The sequence below is a fragment of the Poromitra crassiceps genome (assembly GCF_964638095.1).
Source record: "Poromitra crassiceps genome assembly, chromosome: 7".
NCBI lineage: Eukaryota > Metazoa > Chordata > Actinopteri > Beryciformes > Melamphaidae > Poromitra > Poromitra crassiceps.
The window spans coordinates 21,438,289-21,453,771 of record NC_139628.1 but is presented as its reverse complement, the minus strand read 5'-3'; the positions used below and the strand labels follow the sequence as shown (position 1 = coordinate 21,453,771).

The window sequence follows — 15,483 nt, the reverse complement described above, 5'->3', positions numbered from 1 at the left end:
CTGACCTGTTTTTTTCTTTTTTGTTTGTTTGTTTGATTGATTGATTGATTGGTTATTTTTATTTTGAAAGGCCCTTACACAGATTCCCTGTGGTTCGGAGCAGCACCAGTGAGGAGGAATGAGGAGCAGTCAGAGACTAAAGCTCCTCCTGGGGCGAGGAAGGCTGAGTCTCCAACTCCCAGACTCTCTTCTGTCTCCTCTCTGATGACAGATGAGTCATCAGGCAGCTTCAGTACTGAGCCTCCAACAAGGTAATACTTCAGACATCTTAGTAATGCACGGAATTGTTTATCTAGTTGAGTGAGTGATTGGCTGACCGAATCTCTGCGAACACATCGAACAGAGCTTCGGGCAGCTGAGAGAAAATGGAGAAAATCACATCACCCTAAAGATCTCTGAAGCCCACGGTCATCCATGGTATTTCACATTGATAGTCACATTTTTTGGAAAGGATCTGTATCTGTATATACAGTAGATATATATATCTGGATATAAGGATCTGTATATAGATATATATATATATAAAATAGTGTTTCCCCTACCTACTATTGAAGGTGTATAACCTATTTTACAGACCCATTAGGTGGCGACAGTGCTCTCCAGATTAGAGAAAGGTCAGGAAAACAGCAGGAAAAAGCCCCGTGATTAAAGAGAAACCGCTCATGCTGCAGCCAGAGCCATATAGATGGCTCTGGCTGGAGCTGACGTTGGCTGCGAACAGCAGTCAATCCGCACCCACAACTGAGCCTCTCTGTCTCTGCTGTATAGTTTCTCCACACGATTAGCCGCCAGAAAAGCAGCACCCGACGCCGAAGGGCCAAACCATTCTCAGCAGTCCGGTTTGGCTTTTCCGTGTCGTGCTGGGAGCCGGCGCACAAAAACGGAGCACTCCGAAAATAGACGCTGGGTGCGTGAGGCTGTGTGTTAGTGTGGGGAGGAGTTTACAGCTGAGGGGGGGAGAGGGGGGTGGGGCACGCAGGGCACCACACAACTACACCACGTCACTACATCAGAAAATATTAGCTTCAGACTCAGTGAATGTGCTTGAAATGCTTCATTTCACAAAAGGCGGAATATCTCAGCTTCTAATTTGAAACGCCTGTTTTTGCTCAAAACAACCTATCTGCTCCGGCTGATAACTTAAGAACGGAAAATGGTATCAATAAACTTTTTTTTGCTGATGATACAATAGAGTCTCCTCGTTCTTTGTGCGTGTTCGGTGTTTACATAGTAATATCACACAATATTCTGTGGGCCTCGAGAAATCACTGAAAACGCTCTGAAACTCTGGCACTGGGAGCGTCCGTTCTCCAAAAGTGGCTGGCACTCAATGAGTTAAGTAGCCCCGCTATGCTGCTCGCACTTTGTGAAGTGAAAAAGGGGAGGGGAGGAAAACTTTAAAAGCGTCTTTCAGACATAGAAATGCAACTGATAGAATGTGCACTGCATGTAGCGCGATTCTAACGATCTGTCTGGAAAGGCAGATCGTGGAGCCATTCTAATCGTTAATGATCTAAGATCGTCATATCGCCCACCCCTACCTGATACTTCAACTAATATGTCATAACTTTATCCAAACAAATAAACAAGTAAATCAATTCACATCTGTATGATCTGTGTTCCTGAATAAATGACAGAGAAGATGAAAAGATTCTATAAAATCTCTCCTCTTAGTTTTCAGATGAGTTCACCTGAGTCTGCAGCTCCCAGCGTAAACCTTATGAAGTGGTGGGGATCCGGGGAGATGCCACCTGTGTTCACAGGTAAATAATTCTGTCAGTTTGAAAGTCATTCTATTTGGTCCTGGAATTGAAATGTCTTGTGTCTAAAAGCATCTTACAATTGGATTTGGCCGATGTGAGGGACATTGAAGTTTCCTGTAAATGTCCCTTAACTTAATTTTAAGCTCTAAGGCACATTACCTAATTCCAACTAAAAAATAAAATTGTCGAAATCTGAAATTTTAAATAATTCACAATTACAGTAGCTGGAACTTTATGTTACACCTGCTATGCCTCTGCACTGAATGCTTCCTGAAGGCAATGTATGGTGGGTGGGAGCCCAATCCAAATAAATGATACAAGTGTTAAATATCAAAATGCAATGCCAGGGTTTATTTCATACTTGGGACAAGACAACAAGAGGACCTAAGAGCACAATTTTCCACAATTCTCCTGAGTCGTTCTGTACCCCTATATATTCTACTGAGGGGCACTTTACACAAAGACGGTTTCCTATGGTGACGGGGAATTATTTTATCGTTAATGCCTCCCTTTTAGACAGCGACAGGCGAGTTTGCGCTTAGGAAACGACACATTTTGAAACCACCCTCCAGAGTGGAATTCTTGGTGACGCTCCCCGCTGAGCGCTCCATGTAATCGCTTTGATACGGCTCATTTCAGGAACTCTGACGTGCCTGCACACGCGACACACGTGATTACGCCATAGCTGTGCGCGAGTTACACAACATCAGTCAGGAAAACAACACGAAGAGAAGCAGACATGGATCTTACGGTTGTGCTCTCGTTGATGTTGCGGGTGCTTACGTCCAAACAAAGTAGTCGGACTTGCTTTTTGCTTTCGCCATGGCTGTAATTCTGTTCAAAGTTTACCGCTGCTGTGAGAGAAGTGTTTTAAAAGGAAGTCGCGGAAGTATTTATAGGCTGACCCGGCACTCTCCAAGTTGTGGAGTGACGAGCAACGCCCTGTTGACCATCACACTGCCACCTAGCGACCTGGCATGTACATTACGGTGTTTTAAAAATTCAACAGCGCTCATGTAAACAGGGAGAAGGCGTGAAGGAAACGGTGTGAAGGAAACGCTATTGTGTCGTTTCTTCCAGAGACTGTCCTCATGTAAAGGGCCCCTAAGACAGAGAAAGTTTAAGCTACCTGTGAAGCAATTCACACTGGAACACACGACACTACAATGTTTCACACAGTGGTACGATCCACACTCTGGAATACAAAAAATAGACAATGGTCTCTGTATTTGCACTCAGCAAGGCGCACAAATCGAAACCGTTGGTTCATATAAATATCTCGGCATTTGGCTGGACACCAAACTGTCCTTCCAGATCCATGTGGAACATCTCACAAAGAAACTGAGGAGAAAAAATGGTTTTCTTTATAGAAATAAGTCCTGTCTTGCACCCTGTGTTAGAAAGTTCATTGTTCAGTCACTAATATTGTCTGTTTTTGATTATGGGGATATTATTTATATGCATGCTGCTCCATCCATCCTGAAGCCGCTTGATGCGTTGTATCATAGCGCCTTGTGCTTTATAACGGGTGATAGATTTCTTACTCACAGATGTATTTTATATGAAAAGTTAGGCTGGCCCTCTCTGACAGCTCGAAGGGAGCAACACTGTCTTTTATTCATTTATAAAGCCCTGATTGGGAAACTCCCCCTGTACATGTCCTCACTCATTAGTCAAGTGAACACAAACTATCAAACCCGATCGCATTCACATATCAGGTTGTCTGTTCCACGAGCAAGGACTGAATTAGGAAAAAGTGCCTTTTCTTATTATGCTGCTGATAAATGGAATTTGTTGCAAAACATTCTGAAATTGAATCAGCTGATTCCCCTGGAATCCTTTAGAGTACTTCTTGACGGTACTCTGCAAAATGAATGCTCTTGTTTTATTTGATCTGCTCTTACCTTGTTTTTTTATTTTGTTTATTTCTATCTGGAATCTTGAATGTTTTCTATATAGTGTAATATTTGTATTTGTAAGTTGTCTGTAATATTGTAACTATTGTAAATGTTCTCACTGTAACAGGGCTCCCTTGAAAATGAGAGCTTGCTCTCAAGGGCTCTTCCCTGTATAAATAAAGGTTAAATTAAAAAAAACAAAAAAACAAACAAACACAGCACTACAACGTTTCACACAGTGGTACGATCCACACTCTGGAATACACAGCACTACAACGTTTCACACAGTGGTACGATCCACACTCTGGAATACACAGCACTACAACGTTTCACACTTGCTTTTGTGGACACTCCAAATCACACGTAAGTATGAGCAAACAGGTGAGGCACTCCTAGGTTCTCAGTTTAATGATGATACAAGGGCCACGTTAGCGATCAGGTAACTGGGAGAATGTGGACCCAGATAAACAAACAAACAAACAAAATATAAAAAGATTAGCCCGCCCTTCCAAGACGAACTCCCAACTCTTTTCTTATGGGTCATGCAACAAGGCCCGGGGCGGACTAAATGAATCCCCAAATAAACCAATAAACAAGTGAGGTCTCCAGACCATATTTCAAGCAGAAGGCCACTCACGCATAATCCGATCATCCCCTGATGACAGTCAAGTTCTAGCATAACGTGGTCAGTCAAAAGTTCTAGTATGACGTCTGCTATGACGTCAAATATGACGTCAGTTAATCCTCATATATATAGCAAGGGTTCTACGTCACCTCTCTCTCTCTGGCCGATCATAGCAGCAGCAGCTCACGGCAGTCCATCCCCCTTGAAGCAGGCCTCCGAAGCGTTGTTTTGCTCCACATCTGCAGACCGAATCAGCATCCTCAAGCCTTCTCCACCCGTGGATATTCACCGCAGATTTCAACGCTCCCCACTCCATTCCGGTATGTCGAGTTCCGAGTCAGAGCTGTCCATGGATAGCGACGACAGCTTAGACATCGCTTCCCTGTTCCGGACCGGCCACGGAGCGTACCTGCTTTCCGAGGCTTCTGATGAAGACGCTGGCGAAGCGGCTGGACCACAGGCTGCTAGCATAGCCCCGACGAGAAGGCCCAGCGCGCGTTCCCGTGGCACGGGGCGCGCCACTGCGACGGCCCGTGGACGCCCAAGAACGCGTGCGAGCGCGCCGGAAGGAGAGGCCGCTCGGCGCGGACGCGCGAGAGGCCGCGGGCGAAGACCAGTAGAGGCAGCCGCCCCGAGAGCTGGGAGCCGCCGGGGAAACGCAGGCCGCGGGGCCGCCGCGAGACGCCTCGTCCTTCCTGGTCGCACTGACCTCCAGGCCGCCGCCCCGGAAGCGGAAGCGGCCCCATTCGTAGCTCCGCCGAGCCGACAGGGGTCGTCAAGAGCCATCCTGCTGTCCCTGCTAGATGCGAGCAGAGCAGTAGAAGCCCGTCTGAGTGCCCTGGAAACCCCCCCCCCCCCATTCCCCCCACGTTCGCAGCAGCCCAGCTGGCGCAGCAGCCGATCCTACCCCCGCCCATGCAGCAAGCCGACGTGCTCCCCACCACCACCCAACCCGCCCAGATGAACACTCTGGCGTCCGCCATGCCTGCCATCCCATTCGGTATGTCTTTTGTTTCTCCCTGTGCCAATATTTCGCCCAGGCTAAGGTCCAACATTTTAAAGGGCAGAGACATTAACTTAGTTAGCATACTCCTGCCATCTCCCGAGTGTAAAAGGAAGGCCACGGGTGACCCAGAGGGCCCTGTTTATTTAAAGTCGTCCGACCCCCGCCTGCCCAAAGACCTTTCCCTATGTGACTTCCTGAACACGTTTGGCGTCTACCGTGACGTGATCTGCGAAGTGTACCCAGAGCGCCGCCATGAGCTAGACAAATATCTAGCGCTAATAGGGGACCTCTACTCCAGCCACGGTAAACTATTTTACCAATATCATAAAGCATTCTCCGCTAAAGCCGCCCTGATGATCACTCGGGCAAATAGGCGGCTTGACTGGTCCATCATGGACATGCAGATTTTCACGTCGCTGGTTAGCGGGCGGCCGGCGAACACCTGCTACTCATGCGGCGAACCGGGGCACTCCGCACAATTCTGCCCAAAGGCGGCCTTCCAGTCCGGCGCCGCCCCCTCCCAGGCGCCCGGCACCAGCGGGTCCTCCCAGGCAGGCAACCAGGTGCGTAACCACGGCGTCAAAACGCTCTGCAAATATTTCAACGAGAACGTGTGCACGGTCCCTAACTGTTCCTTCCTGCACTCATGTAGCTTCTGCGGGGACGCCCACCCCCGCTCCGCCTGCCCGCGAAGGAACCGCCCCCCAAAGCTGAACCTCAAGAGGGAGAGAGCGGGCTTTCGGCAATACTAAAACTCCACCCCTCCACCCCCATCGACGTCCCAGCTCTAACACAGGAGCTGTCCCTTCACCCCAACCGCCCTTTCGTCGACTACCTACTGTCCGGCCTCTCCCAGGGGTTCAGGATAGGCGTAGTCTCCCCCCCCCTGGCCCCCCACATATCAAAAAATCTGCAATCCGCCCTCAAGGAACCCGAAGTAGTCTCCCAACTTCTCGCCAAAGAACTATCTAAGGGATTCCTAATCGGCCCCTTCAAGTCCCCCCCCTTCCCGGTGTTCCGGACAAGCCCAATAGGCATCGCCACGCGCAAATACTCCGGCAAGAAAAGAATGATAATCGACCTCTCGGCACCCCGGCACGGCCCCACCTCCAGCATAAATAGCCTAATTCCCCCCGAACCCTTCTCCCTCCACTACGCCACAGTAGACCATGCCATCCTCCTTATTAAGTTTGCGGGGAGAGGCGCCCAGCTCTCTAAGGCCGACATCTCGGACGCCTTCAAAGTCATGCCCATCCATCCCTCCCAATGGCCGCTGTTCGGAATCAAATGGGAGTCGAGGTTCTACTTCGCCGTCAGGCTCACGTTCGGCTGCAGGAGCAGCCCCGCCATCTTCAACTCCCTATCAGAAGCGTTATGCTGGATCCTGCTGAACAACGAGCGTCTCCCCGCCGTGCTCCACATGCTGGACGATTTTCTGCTGGTGGACCCCCCGTCGGTCCCCTCGGTCTCCCTAATTAAACTGAAGGGGGTGTTCCGAAGGCTAGGCGTGCCTCTAGCAGAGGAGAAAACCGCCAGCCCCGCGTCATCACTCGAATTCCTGGGCATCAACCTCGACTCCGAGCTCATGCAAGCCTCTCTCCCCCTCGAGAAGCTCACCCGGATCCGCGAAATCGCCCAGGCTCATACGTCCGCCACCCACGTCACCAAACGGGAGCTCCTGTCCCTCCTCGGCCAATTACATTTCGCCATGCGCATAATTCCCCAGGGCCGCTCATTCATTTCTAGGCTGCTCGACTTGGCGTCCTCAGTCCCCGGGCTCCTCGACCCGGTCACCCTCGACGGGGGCTGCCGGTCCGACCTCCGGTTCTGGTCTCACCTGTTATCGGACTGGAACGGGGTTTCCTTCTTCTACGAGGACGTCGTCTCGTCGGCTGACGACCTGAAATTTTTTACAGACGCGGCCCCGTCCGTGGGCTTCGGGGGGCTTTTCGGAGCCCGGTGGTTCACCGGCCCATGGCCGCGGCAGTTCGCCGGGCTGGACCAGTCCTCCGCGCTGTACGAAATCTACCCAATAGTGGTCGCATGTCACCTGTGGGGGCGTCTCTGGGCAAGGAAACGGATAGCCGTAAAATGCGACAACGCAGCGGTGGTTGCCATAGTCAATAAGGGGCGTTCAGCATCCCCGGATATCATGCCTTTCGTGCGGCGCCTGACCTGGCTCTCAGTCGCCCATAACTTCATTATAGTAGCCCAGCACCTCCCCGGTCACTCTAATATCCTTGCTGATCATCTCTCCCGTTTCAATTTTCAGGCGTTCCGCAGACTCTGCCCCGAGGCCGACCCATCTCCAACGCCGATCCCTCCATTCTCCGCCCTCACCCTCTCGTAAGCCAACCCCCCCCCCGTCCTGCCCCCTCACCACCACAATCCCCTTCTCACCAATCTACTCCACACTGCCCAACTCTTCATCAGGAATGGTCTGGCCAGTTCCACGGTCAAAGCCTACGATTCGGCCTGGCGGTCATTCGCTTCGTTCTGCGTCTCAGTGGACCTTCCCACTTACCCAGTCCTGCTCCCCACGGTATGCGCGTTCATTACCTTCTGCGCAACCACCCGACGCCTGCGCCCCCGCTACATCCGCAGCCTAGTGGCGGGGATCCAGTTCCACGCAAGGCGATACGACCCCGCGTTCCCCAGCCTGTTCTCTTTCGCCATCATCAAGTCCCTGCTAAAAGGGATCGCCAAGGCCTTCCCGTCCGCCCCAGACGCCAGGCGTCCCATCACCCTCCCCGTGCTGCGGCAGCTGCTGACCCGCTCGAGAGAGGCCAGCCCCTCACCACTGATAAATGCCCTCCTAGAATGCGTATTTTCCCTAGCCTTTTACGGATTCCTCAGGGTCAGCGAGTTCACTTCCCCCACAACGTTCGACCCCGCACGGGACGTGACCCTGGCCGACCTAAAGTTTTACCCCGACCACTACAGCATCGCCCTCAAACACGCCAAAGCAGGCGGGGCATGCTCCATTGTCATCGCCCGGAACAATTCCCCCTTCTGCCCCTTCTCGTCCATGGCTCACTACGTCAGGCTCAGGCCTCAGACCGGCCCCTCGGCCCCCCTGTTCCTCATCGCACCTTGTCACCACATGACAAGATCCTGGTTCACCCTGCACCTCAAGCAGACGCTCCAGCAATGCAACCTCCCGACAAAGAACTACTCCAGCCACTCCTTCAGGATCGGAGCGGCCACCTCGGCCGCTGAGCAAGGAGTGTCCTCCGCCTCCCTCCAGCAAATGGGACGCTGGTCCTCATCGGCGTTCTCCAGCTACATCCGCCCGGAGCAGGCGGCCATACTGGCGGCCCAAAGAACCCTCCTTGCCATGCTCCCTAAATCGGTGAGCATGGCAACAAACAATGTCCCGGACTTCCGTGCCGATAAAAAATGTCTCGTTGGTGGTGGCTCCCCGAAAGCACGGCGCCCAGCAAGGCGCAGTAAACTCCCCGGCTCATTTTTGGGGGGGGATAGAGAAAGAGAGAGCAGAAAGTCAGGGCAGTTGCGCCAAGGCAGCCAAGTAGGCCACGCCGGGAAGCGCCAAGCTAAATTTTAACGTACCAAGATCGAAGGCCCGACCGAGTTGGGAGCGCCAGCCGCAAATAGCTGTAAGTCGCTAAAAAGGTCGAAGGCCGGAAAGTACAATCGTGAAGCGCCAAGGCGGCCAGGTAGGCCAAGCTGGGAAGCGCTATCGCGAGGTGCCCGACCGAGTTGGGAGCGCCAGCCGCAAATAGCTGTAAGTCGCTAAAAAGGTCGAAGGCAGGAAAAGCAAGATCGAAGGCCCGACCAAGTTGGGAGCGCCAGCCGCAAATAGCTGTAAGTCGCTAAAAAGGTCGAAGGCCGGAAAGTACGATCGCGAAGCGCCAAGGCGGCCAGGTAGGCCAAGCCGGGAAGCGATATCGCGAGGTGCCCGACCGAGTTGGGAGCGCCAGCCGCAAATAGCTGTAAGTCGCTAAAAAGGTTGAACGCCGGAAAAGTGCAATCAACTACTGGCGCCTGCAGATCTCAATTAACCTCCGGTAATCAGATCTTCCTTTTGGGGGATCTCCTAGCCTATGCAGGTGCCCTCCTCTTGCCTCAAGAGCAGCGCCACTGGCCAATGGAGTCAAGCGCCAAAGCATTTGCCATGCATACCGATTGCTAAATAAAGTTTGTCTAATCCTACCAACTGGCCTCTCCTGATTGAAGTGAGGTCTCCAGACCATATTTCAAGCAGAAGGCCACTCACGCATAATCCGATCATCCCCTGATGACAGTCAAGTTCTAGCATAACGTGGTCAGTCAAAAGTCCTAGTATGACGTCTGCTATGACGTCAAATATGACGTCAGTTAATCCTCATATATATAGCAAGGGTTCTACGTCACCTCTCTCTCTCTGGCCGATCATAGCAGCAGCAGCTCACGGCAGTCCATCCCTTGAAGCAGGCCTCCGAAGCGTTGTTTTGCCCCACCCACCTCCCCAGTCCGCCACCAACGAGTCTTGACTCCTGATCCCCCACGGGGGGGGATCTCCTAGCCTATGCAGGTGCCCTCCTCTTGCCTCAAGAGCAGCGCCACTGGCCAATGGAGTCAAGCGCCAAAGCATTTGCCATGCATACCGATTGCTAAATAAAGTTTGTCTAATCCTACCAACTGGCCTCTCCTGATTGAAACAAATTAAGGTCAGCAAGAGCAGTGAATAGACCCTCCTGCAATCACTGCAACACACAAACAATGTCACCATTAATGCCACCATTAATAAACATTTGTACCAATTATTTCATTATTTATTTTGAATATAAATAAATAGATAAATAAATGGTCCAGGGTAGGCAACATTAAAATAACTTGTTTTTTTTCTGCTTTTTTTAAACCTGCAGATAAGCTGTCCAGAAATAAATCTAAACAAATGTAAATGTTAACAAAGGTGTTCCAGCATTCAAGATAAACTGACCTGTTTTTTTCTTTTGTGTTTGTTTGTTTGATTGATTGATTGATTGATTGATTGATTGTTTTTACTTTGAAAGGCATTCACATCTTTTCCCTGCTGACGAAAGGCGCTTACATCTTTTCCCTGGGGTTGAAGAGGAATGAGGAGGAGTCAGAGACTGGAGCTCCTCCTGGGGCGAGGAAGGCTGAGTCTCCAGCTCCCAGACTCTCATCTGTCTCCTCTCTGATGACAGATGAGTCATCAGACAGCTTCAGTGCTGACAGGTGCAGTGCAACAAGGTAATTGTCAGGATCGGAGTGAGAAGTGTGGATCTAATCGCGGGTAGTTGATGACCACGGGAAACTTGGTAGGTCTGGAGAAGCTGGGGTGTTGTGGAACTTGGTAGCTTGAAAGCTGGGGCTGCACTGTTCGAGGTTTTGGGAACGGTTGCAGAGAGATTGCAGAGTTGCTGGTTGCAGGAATTGCAGGTTGCAGACGTTGCTTGAGATTGGTATGATCCTAATTTAGATTATGAATCACTGGCCAGAGCCTGCCGGAACAGGCCTTTATAGATCCGAGCATGACACCACCTGTGCTATGACATCATACCGTTTGTGACATCATCAGAGACATGACATCACCTGTGCTATGACATCACTAGCGAAAGGCATGAAAGACCTTATGAACCATGACATCATCAGTGATCGATGACATCATAGTCGGAATGATGACGTCAAAGTAGGAATGATGACGTCATCCTAACAGTACCCTCCCCTCAACAGACGTCACCTGGCGTCCAATGAGGCCATCAAGGATGGCATCTGGGAGACAAAAAATCCGTAGGTTCTGGTGGAGGTGCTCTTCCGCAGGTGGTTAGACGCAGGTGGTTAGGCCCCAAAGGGGGTGCAGGACAGTGGAGGTGCTCCTCCCTAATACAGGATATCGAAGCCATAGATGGACCGATACGTGGATAGAACTTCCACCGGGTCCGGTGGATCCTCTGGGACCGGCCATCCCCCGGGGCACGATCCAAACATGGGAGGCTGGGGACCATCAAAAGGGTCAAATGCCGCCGTCTCCGAAGGCAGAGCCGCAGGGGGATCTGACACAGCGAGGCCTGCCCTCCCGACCTGTAGTTTGGGGAGGTCACCCACCGTCTCCTCCTTTAAACGCCTCTTATTTCTTCTTGCTCTTGACCGAGGGCTGACGACACTACGGGAGCCTCCCAGCATGAGTTGTTGGTCCAGCATGAGTTGTTGGTCAAGGACAGGAATTGGCTGCTGCTGGGGTACGGGTTCAGACTCGGCGAGGGGAAGGTCCACAGGTTGTGCCTCAGGTACAGGTTCAGACTCGGCGAGGGGCAGGTCCACAGGTTGTGCCTCAGGTTGTGCCTCAGGGCCAGCAGACTCGGAGGCCCCCTGCGGGGGGACGGAGCCGATCTGCAGGCAGCGATTGAGCTTCCCAATGAGACGGTCGACAGTCCTCTCCAACTCGTTAACCCTCTTGGAGACACACTGCCACTCCTGGGTCCTGCAGGGAGCGCTACCCAACCGTACAGATCTTTCGGCTGTACACGTAGAGTCTTGATCTACTGAGAGTACCACGGGCCGGCGAGCGGTGGGACCACTTAGTGGACGCCGGGAGCAGGAGGAGAGGTAATGCCCGGCTCGACCACAGTACAGGCAGCTCCGGGTGTCCAAACGGCGCTGCCTCTCCTCTGGTGTGATGCGAACCCTGCCGGTCAGATCACGGTACAGATGGCTGCTGGGACTCGAATGTGGCTGCCCCTGCTCTGGGATGACGCGAACTCCCCCCCAGAATATGCCCTTAGCAGCTGGAGGCGGCCGAGAGGCAGAGCTAGAAGCAACGGCCGCTGTGGACGGGGGAGTGGCAGGTCTGGAAACCTCCGGAACGGCGGCGCGCTCGGAAACTGGGGCAGGAGGGGCAGAAGGCTGCGGAATGGCACCCTGGGGGCCTAGCCCGTCGAGACGATCTAGCCGGCCAATCAAGAGGGCGTGTCGATCAGCGGCTTCGGAAGCCAGAGCCTGGATTGTTTTTTCCTGCTGGGCGTCCCGATCAGTGGCTTCGAAAGCCAGAGCCTGGATTGCTTTTTCCTGGTGGGCAATCAGGCGTCTTGACTCAAGTGCGAGGTCTTGCAGAGGCTGCGGGGTGACACCCTCAGGAGGATTCAGTCCGTCGAGACGATCTAGCCGGCCAATCAAGATGGCGTGCCGACCAGCGGCTTCGGAAGCCAGAGCCTGGATTGCTTTTTCCTGCTGGGCGTGCCGATCAGTGGCTTCGAGAGCCAGAGCCTGGGTTGCTCTTGCGAGCTCAATTATCATTCGAAAGGCCTCCCTGATTGGCGGAGATGTATCCGCTAGATCCAGTTCTGAGTGATTCATACTGTCAGGATCGGAGTGAGAAGTGTGGATCTAATCGCGGGTAGTTGATGACCACGGGAAACTTGGTAGGTCTGGAGAAGCTGGGGTGTTGTGGAACTTGGTAGCTTGAAAGCTGGGGCTGCACTGTTCGAGGTTTTGGGAACGGTTGCAGAGAGATTGCAGAGTTGCTGGTTGCAGGAATTGCAGGTTGCAGACGTTGCTTGAGATTGGTATGATCCTAATTTAGATTATGAATCACTGGCCAGAGCCTGCCGGAACAGGCCTTTATAGATCCGAGCATGACACCACCTGTGCTATGACATCATACCGTTTGTGACATCATCAGAGACATGACATCACCTGTGCTATGACATCACTAGCGAAAGGCATGAAAGACCTTATGAACCATGACATCATCAGTGATCGATGACATCATAGTCGGAATGATGACGTCAAAGTAGGAATGATGACGTCATCCTAACAGTAATACTTCAGACTGAAGCATCTTAGAAATGCACAGAATTGTTTGTCTAGTTGAGTGAGTGATATATTCAGTCTGGTTAACAGGCCTTTTATACTGGGGAGTGAGTTTAATCAACAACTCACTACCACTCAGGACCCACGAGGACTCTGATTCACTTGGTTATATATATACTAGAAATATTGCGCGCTTCACACCCTCCCTCTAGTGTCGCTCTTACCTGCTCAAGTGGCAGTGCTCATTTTTACTGTGCATCATTGGTTTGCCCTTGAGGGGGCTCACAGACGCAGCCTCGCATGCTGGGTGTGCTCGGAGACACAGTGCGGCCTCGCCCGCTCCACTGGCATGCATGTAGAGTAATCGTGTGCCGCGCGGAACTGCCGCCGGCTGCCCAATTATAGTAGTTATATATATATGCCCAATTATGTCACAGCGCAGCGTGCAACAGTTAAATTACCTTACAGCCAATGTTGAATCATCCAAAATTAATATGAAACAATAGCAGCTGAGCTGATAAATGCCGACTTGTTCAACGAGCAACAGGTTAGCGGATGTGATAGATAACATCATTAGGCTACATTCCCAAAACGAGTGTTATTTTGTGACGAGCAAACATTTAACGTCGGAGTTCGACAAGGAAATGTGATGCGATGAGGCACGCGCTGCAGTCATGGGCTGCAGTGCAGAGTACTATCCAGGCAGCTTCAAGCCAGCGTAAACACAGCTGCTCACGTTCTAGACCGGATATTGCTCCCAGAATTATTTTACAGCGGGAGCCTCACAAAAATAAGGTGGATAACGTTAAATTGTCTGACAGCTTATAGTGCAAGTCGAGCAGTTTGTGTGCTTTGCCTAATTTTGTCACGTGCATGATGCCCGCCTTGCATTGCCTATGCTTTTATTGACGAACTGTCCCTAATGACCACGATTGATATGATAGAGATAAAATAAGGACGATTCCCCATCCAAGTGCACACGTCACTCCCCACCTGCTCTGCAGTGACCCCCCCCCCCCCCCGACCCCCCTCAAATACAGGTACTTTCGCTGCCGTTTTCACACGTGCTCCCTCAGGTGTGAAGGGAAATTCCGGGAAATAGCCAGTCTTGGGGGCACTTTACACGAGGACGGTTTCCTATGGAAACGGGGAATTATTTTATCGTTAGTGCCTCCCTTTTAGACGGCGACGGCGAATTCGCGCTTAGGAAACGACACATTTTAAAACCACCCTCCAGAGTGAAATTCTTGGTGACGCTCCCCGCTGAGCGCTCCATGTAATCACTTTGGAACGGCACATTTCAGAAACTCTGACGTGCCTGCACACAGGCGACACACGCGATGCTGTGCGCGAGTTGGCAACCAAATAAAATGTCAGTATGAATGAAGTTTGGCAACATTCAGAATTAAGCTACACTGCGGCCTACTTCAGTTACATGTTCATAACGTTACTGCTGCGAGGAGCCGATGGCTGTACCCGGTCGGCATTTAACGTTATACAGTAGTTACAAAGCACGTCGACAGTGTTTTCTCACTGCCAGTAGCAGTTAGTAGCAGTAGGGTGACAGATCACAGTCAGCTCTCCCGGGTCCTCGCTGCTCGTTAAAGATTTCCAATAGGCGTTATTCTGATAAACTGGTCACATATATGTTACATTCTCACCCGACAAATATTAAAACTTTAACAGTTTGGGGGGTTTTTTTAGCTTGAAAAAAGCTTTTTGGCAAGTCTAAATGACTGCGGAAAGTGTACTCTATTTCCGCGTTTAAAGCGAAATTACGTCATGCGGTAAGCGTCCTTGTATGGGCAAAGAATAAGGTGATCACACTGCCACCTAGCGACCTGGCATGTACATTACGGCGTTTTTAAAATTCAACAACGCTCATGTAAACAGGGAGAAGGTGTGAAGGAAAAGGTGTGAAGGAAACGCTATTGTGTCGTTTCTTTCAGAAACTGTCCTCGTGTAAAGGGCCCCTTGATTTACAGGTAATTTCCCTGTCTGTATGTGTGAAAACAACTCTATTGTCATGTTATGTTGACTGATGCTCTTTATGTAGCCTAATGTGCACTAGCGGTGGGACAAAATATCGATACTCACGGTATCAAGATATTTCCACTTGCAATACGTTATCGATACACTGGCACCAAGTATCGACATTTTATTATATGCAGGATCTTGAAACTGATTCCCTCACAGCCATTTTGATAAACAGAATCCTAGGGTTGTAAAAAATATTGATACTTAGGTACTTACTCGATACTAAACATTTTAAACGGATACAATACTAATTTTCTACAGTATCAAGTTTATCGATACCAGCAGCGCTTCCTCTGCCTCCTCCACACAAACAGACACACACACAGCACTGCAGCCGTTAGCTACATTAGCTAATCCCACTACTGCTGCTGTAACCAC

At 51.0% G+C, this 15,483-nt stretch overlaps 1 protein-coding gene across 3 annotated transcripts in view; it reads left to right on the top strand.

Moving 5' to 3' along the window:
- Nucleotides 1-15,483, top strand: part of LOC310780192 (uncharacterized protein) — a 53,260-nt gene that overhangs the window by 14,595 nt on the left and 23,182 nt on the right. For all 3 annotated transcript variants that reach the window (XM_083640770.1, XM_083640769.1, XM_083640768.1), the window contains exons 2-4: nt 71-251; nt 1,675-1,763; nt 10,308-10,509. In XM_083640770.1, the coding sequence (XP_083496896.1) occupies nt 71-251; nt 1,675-1,763; nt 10,308-10,509 (472 nt within the window). The remainder of the gene's footprint in view (nt 1-70; nt 252-1,674; nt 1,764-10,307; nt 10,510-15,483) is intronic.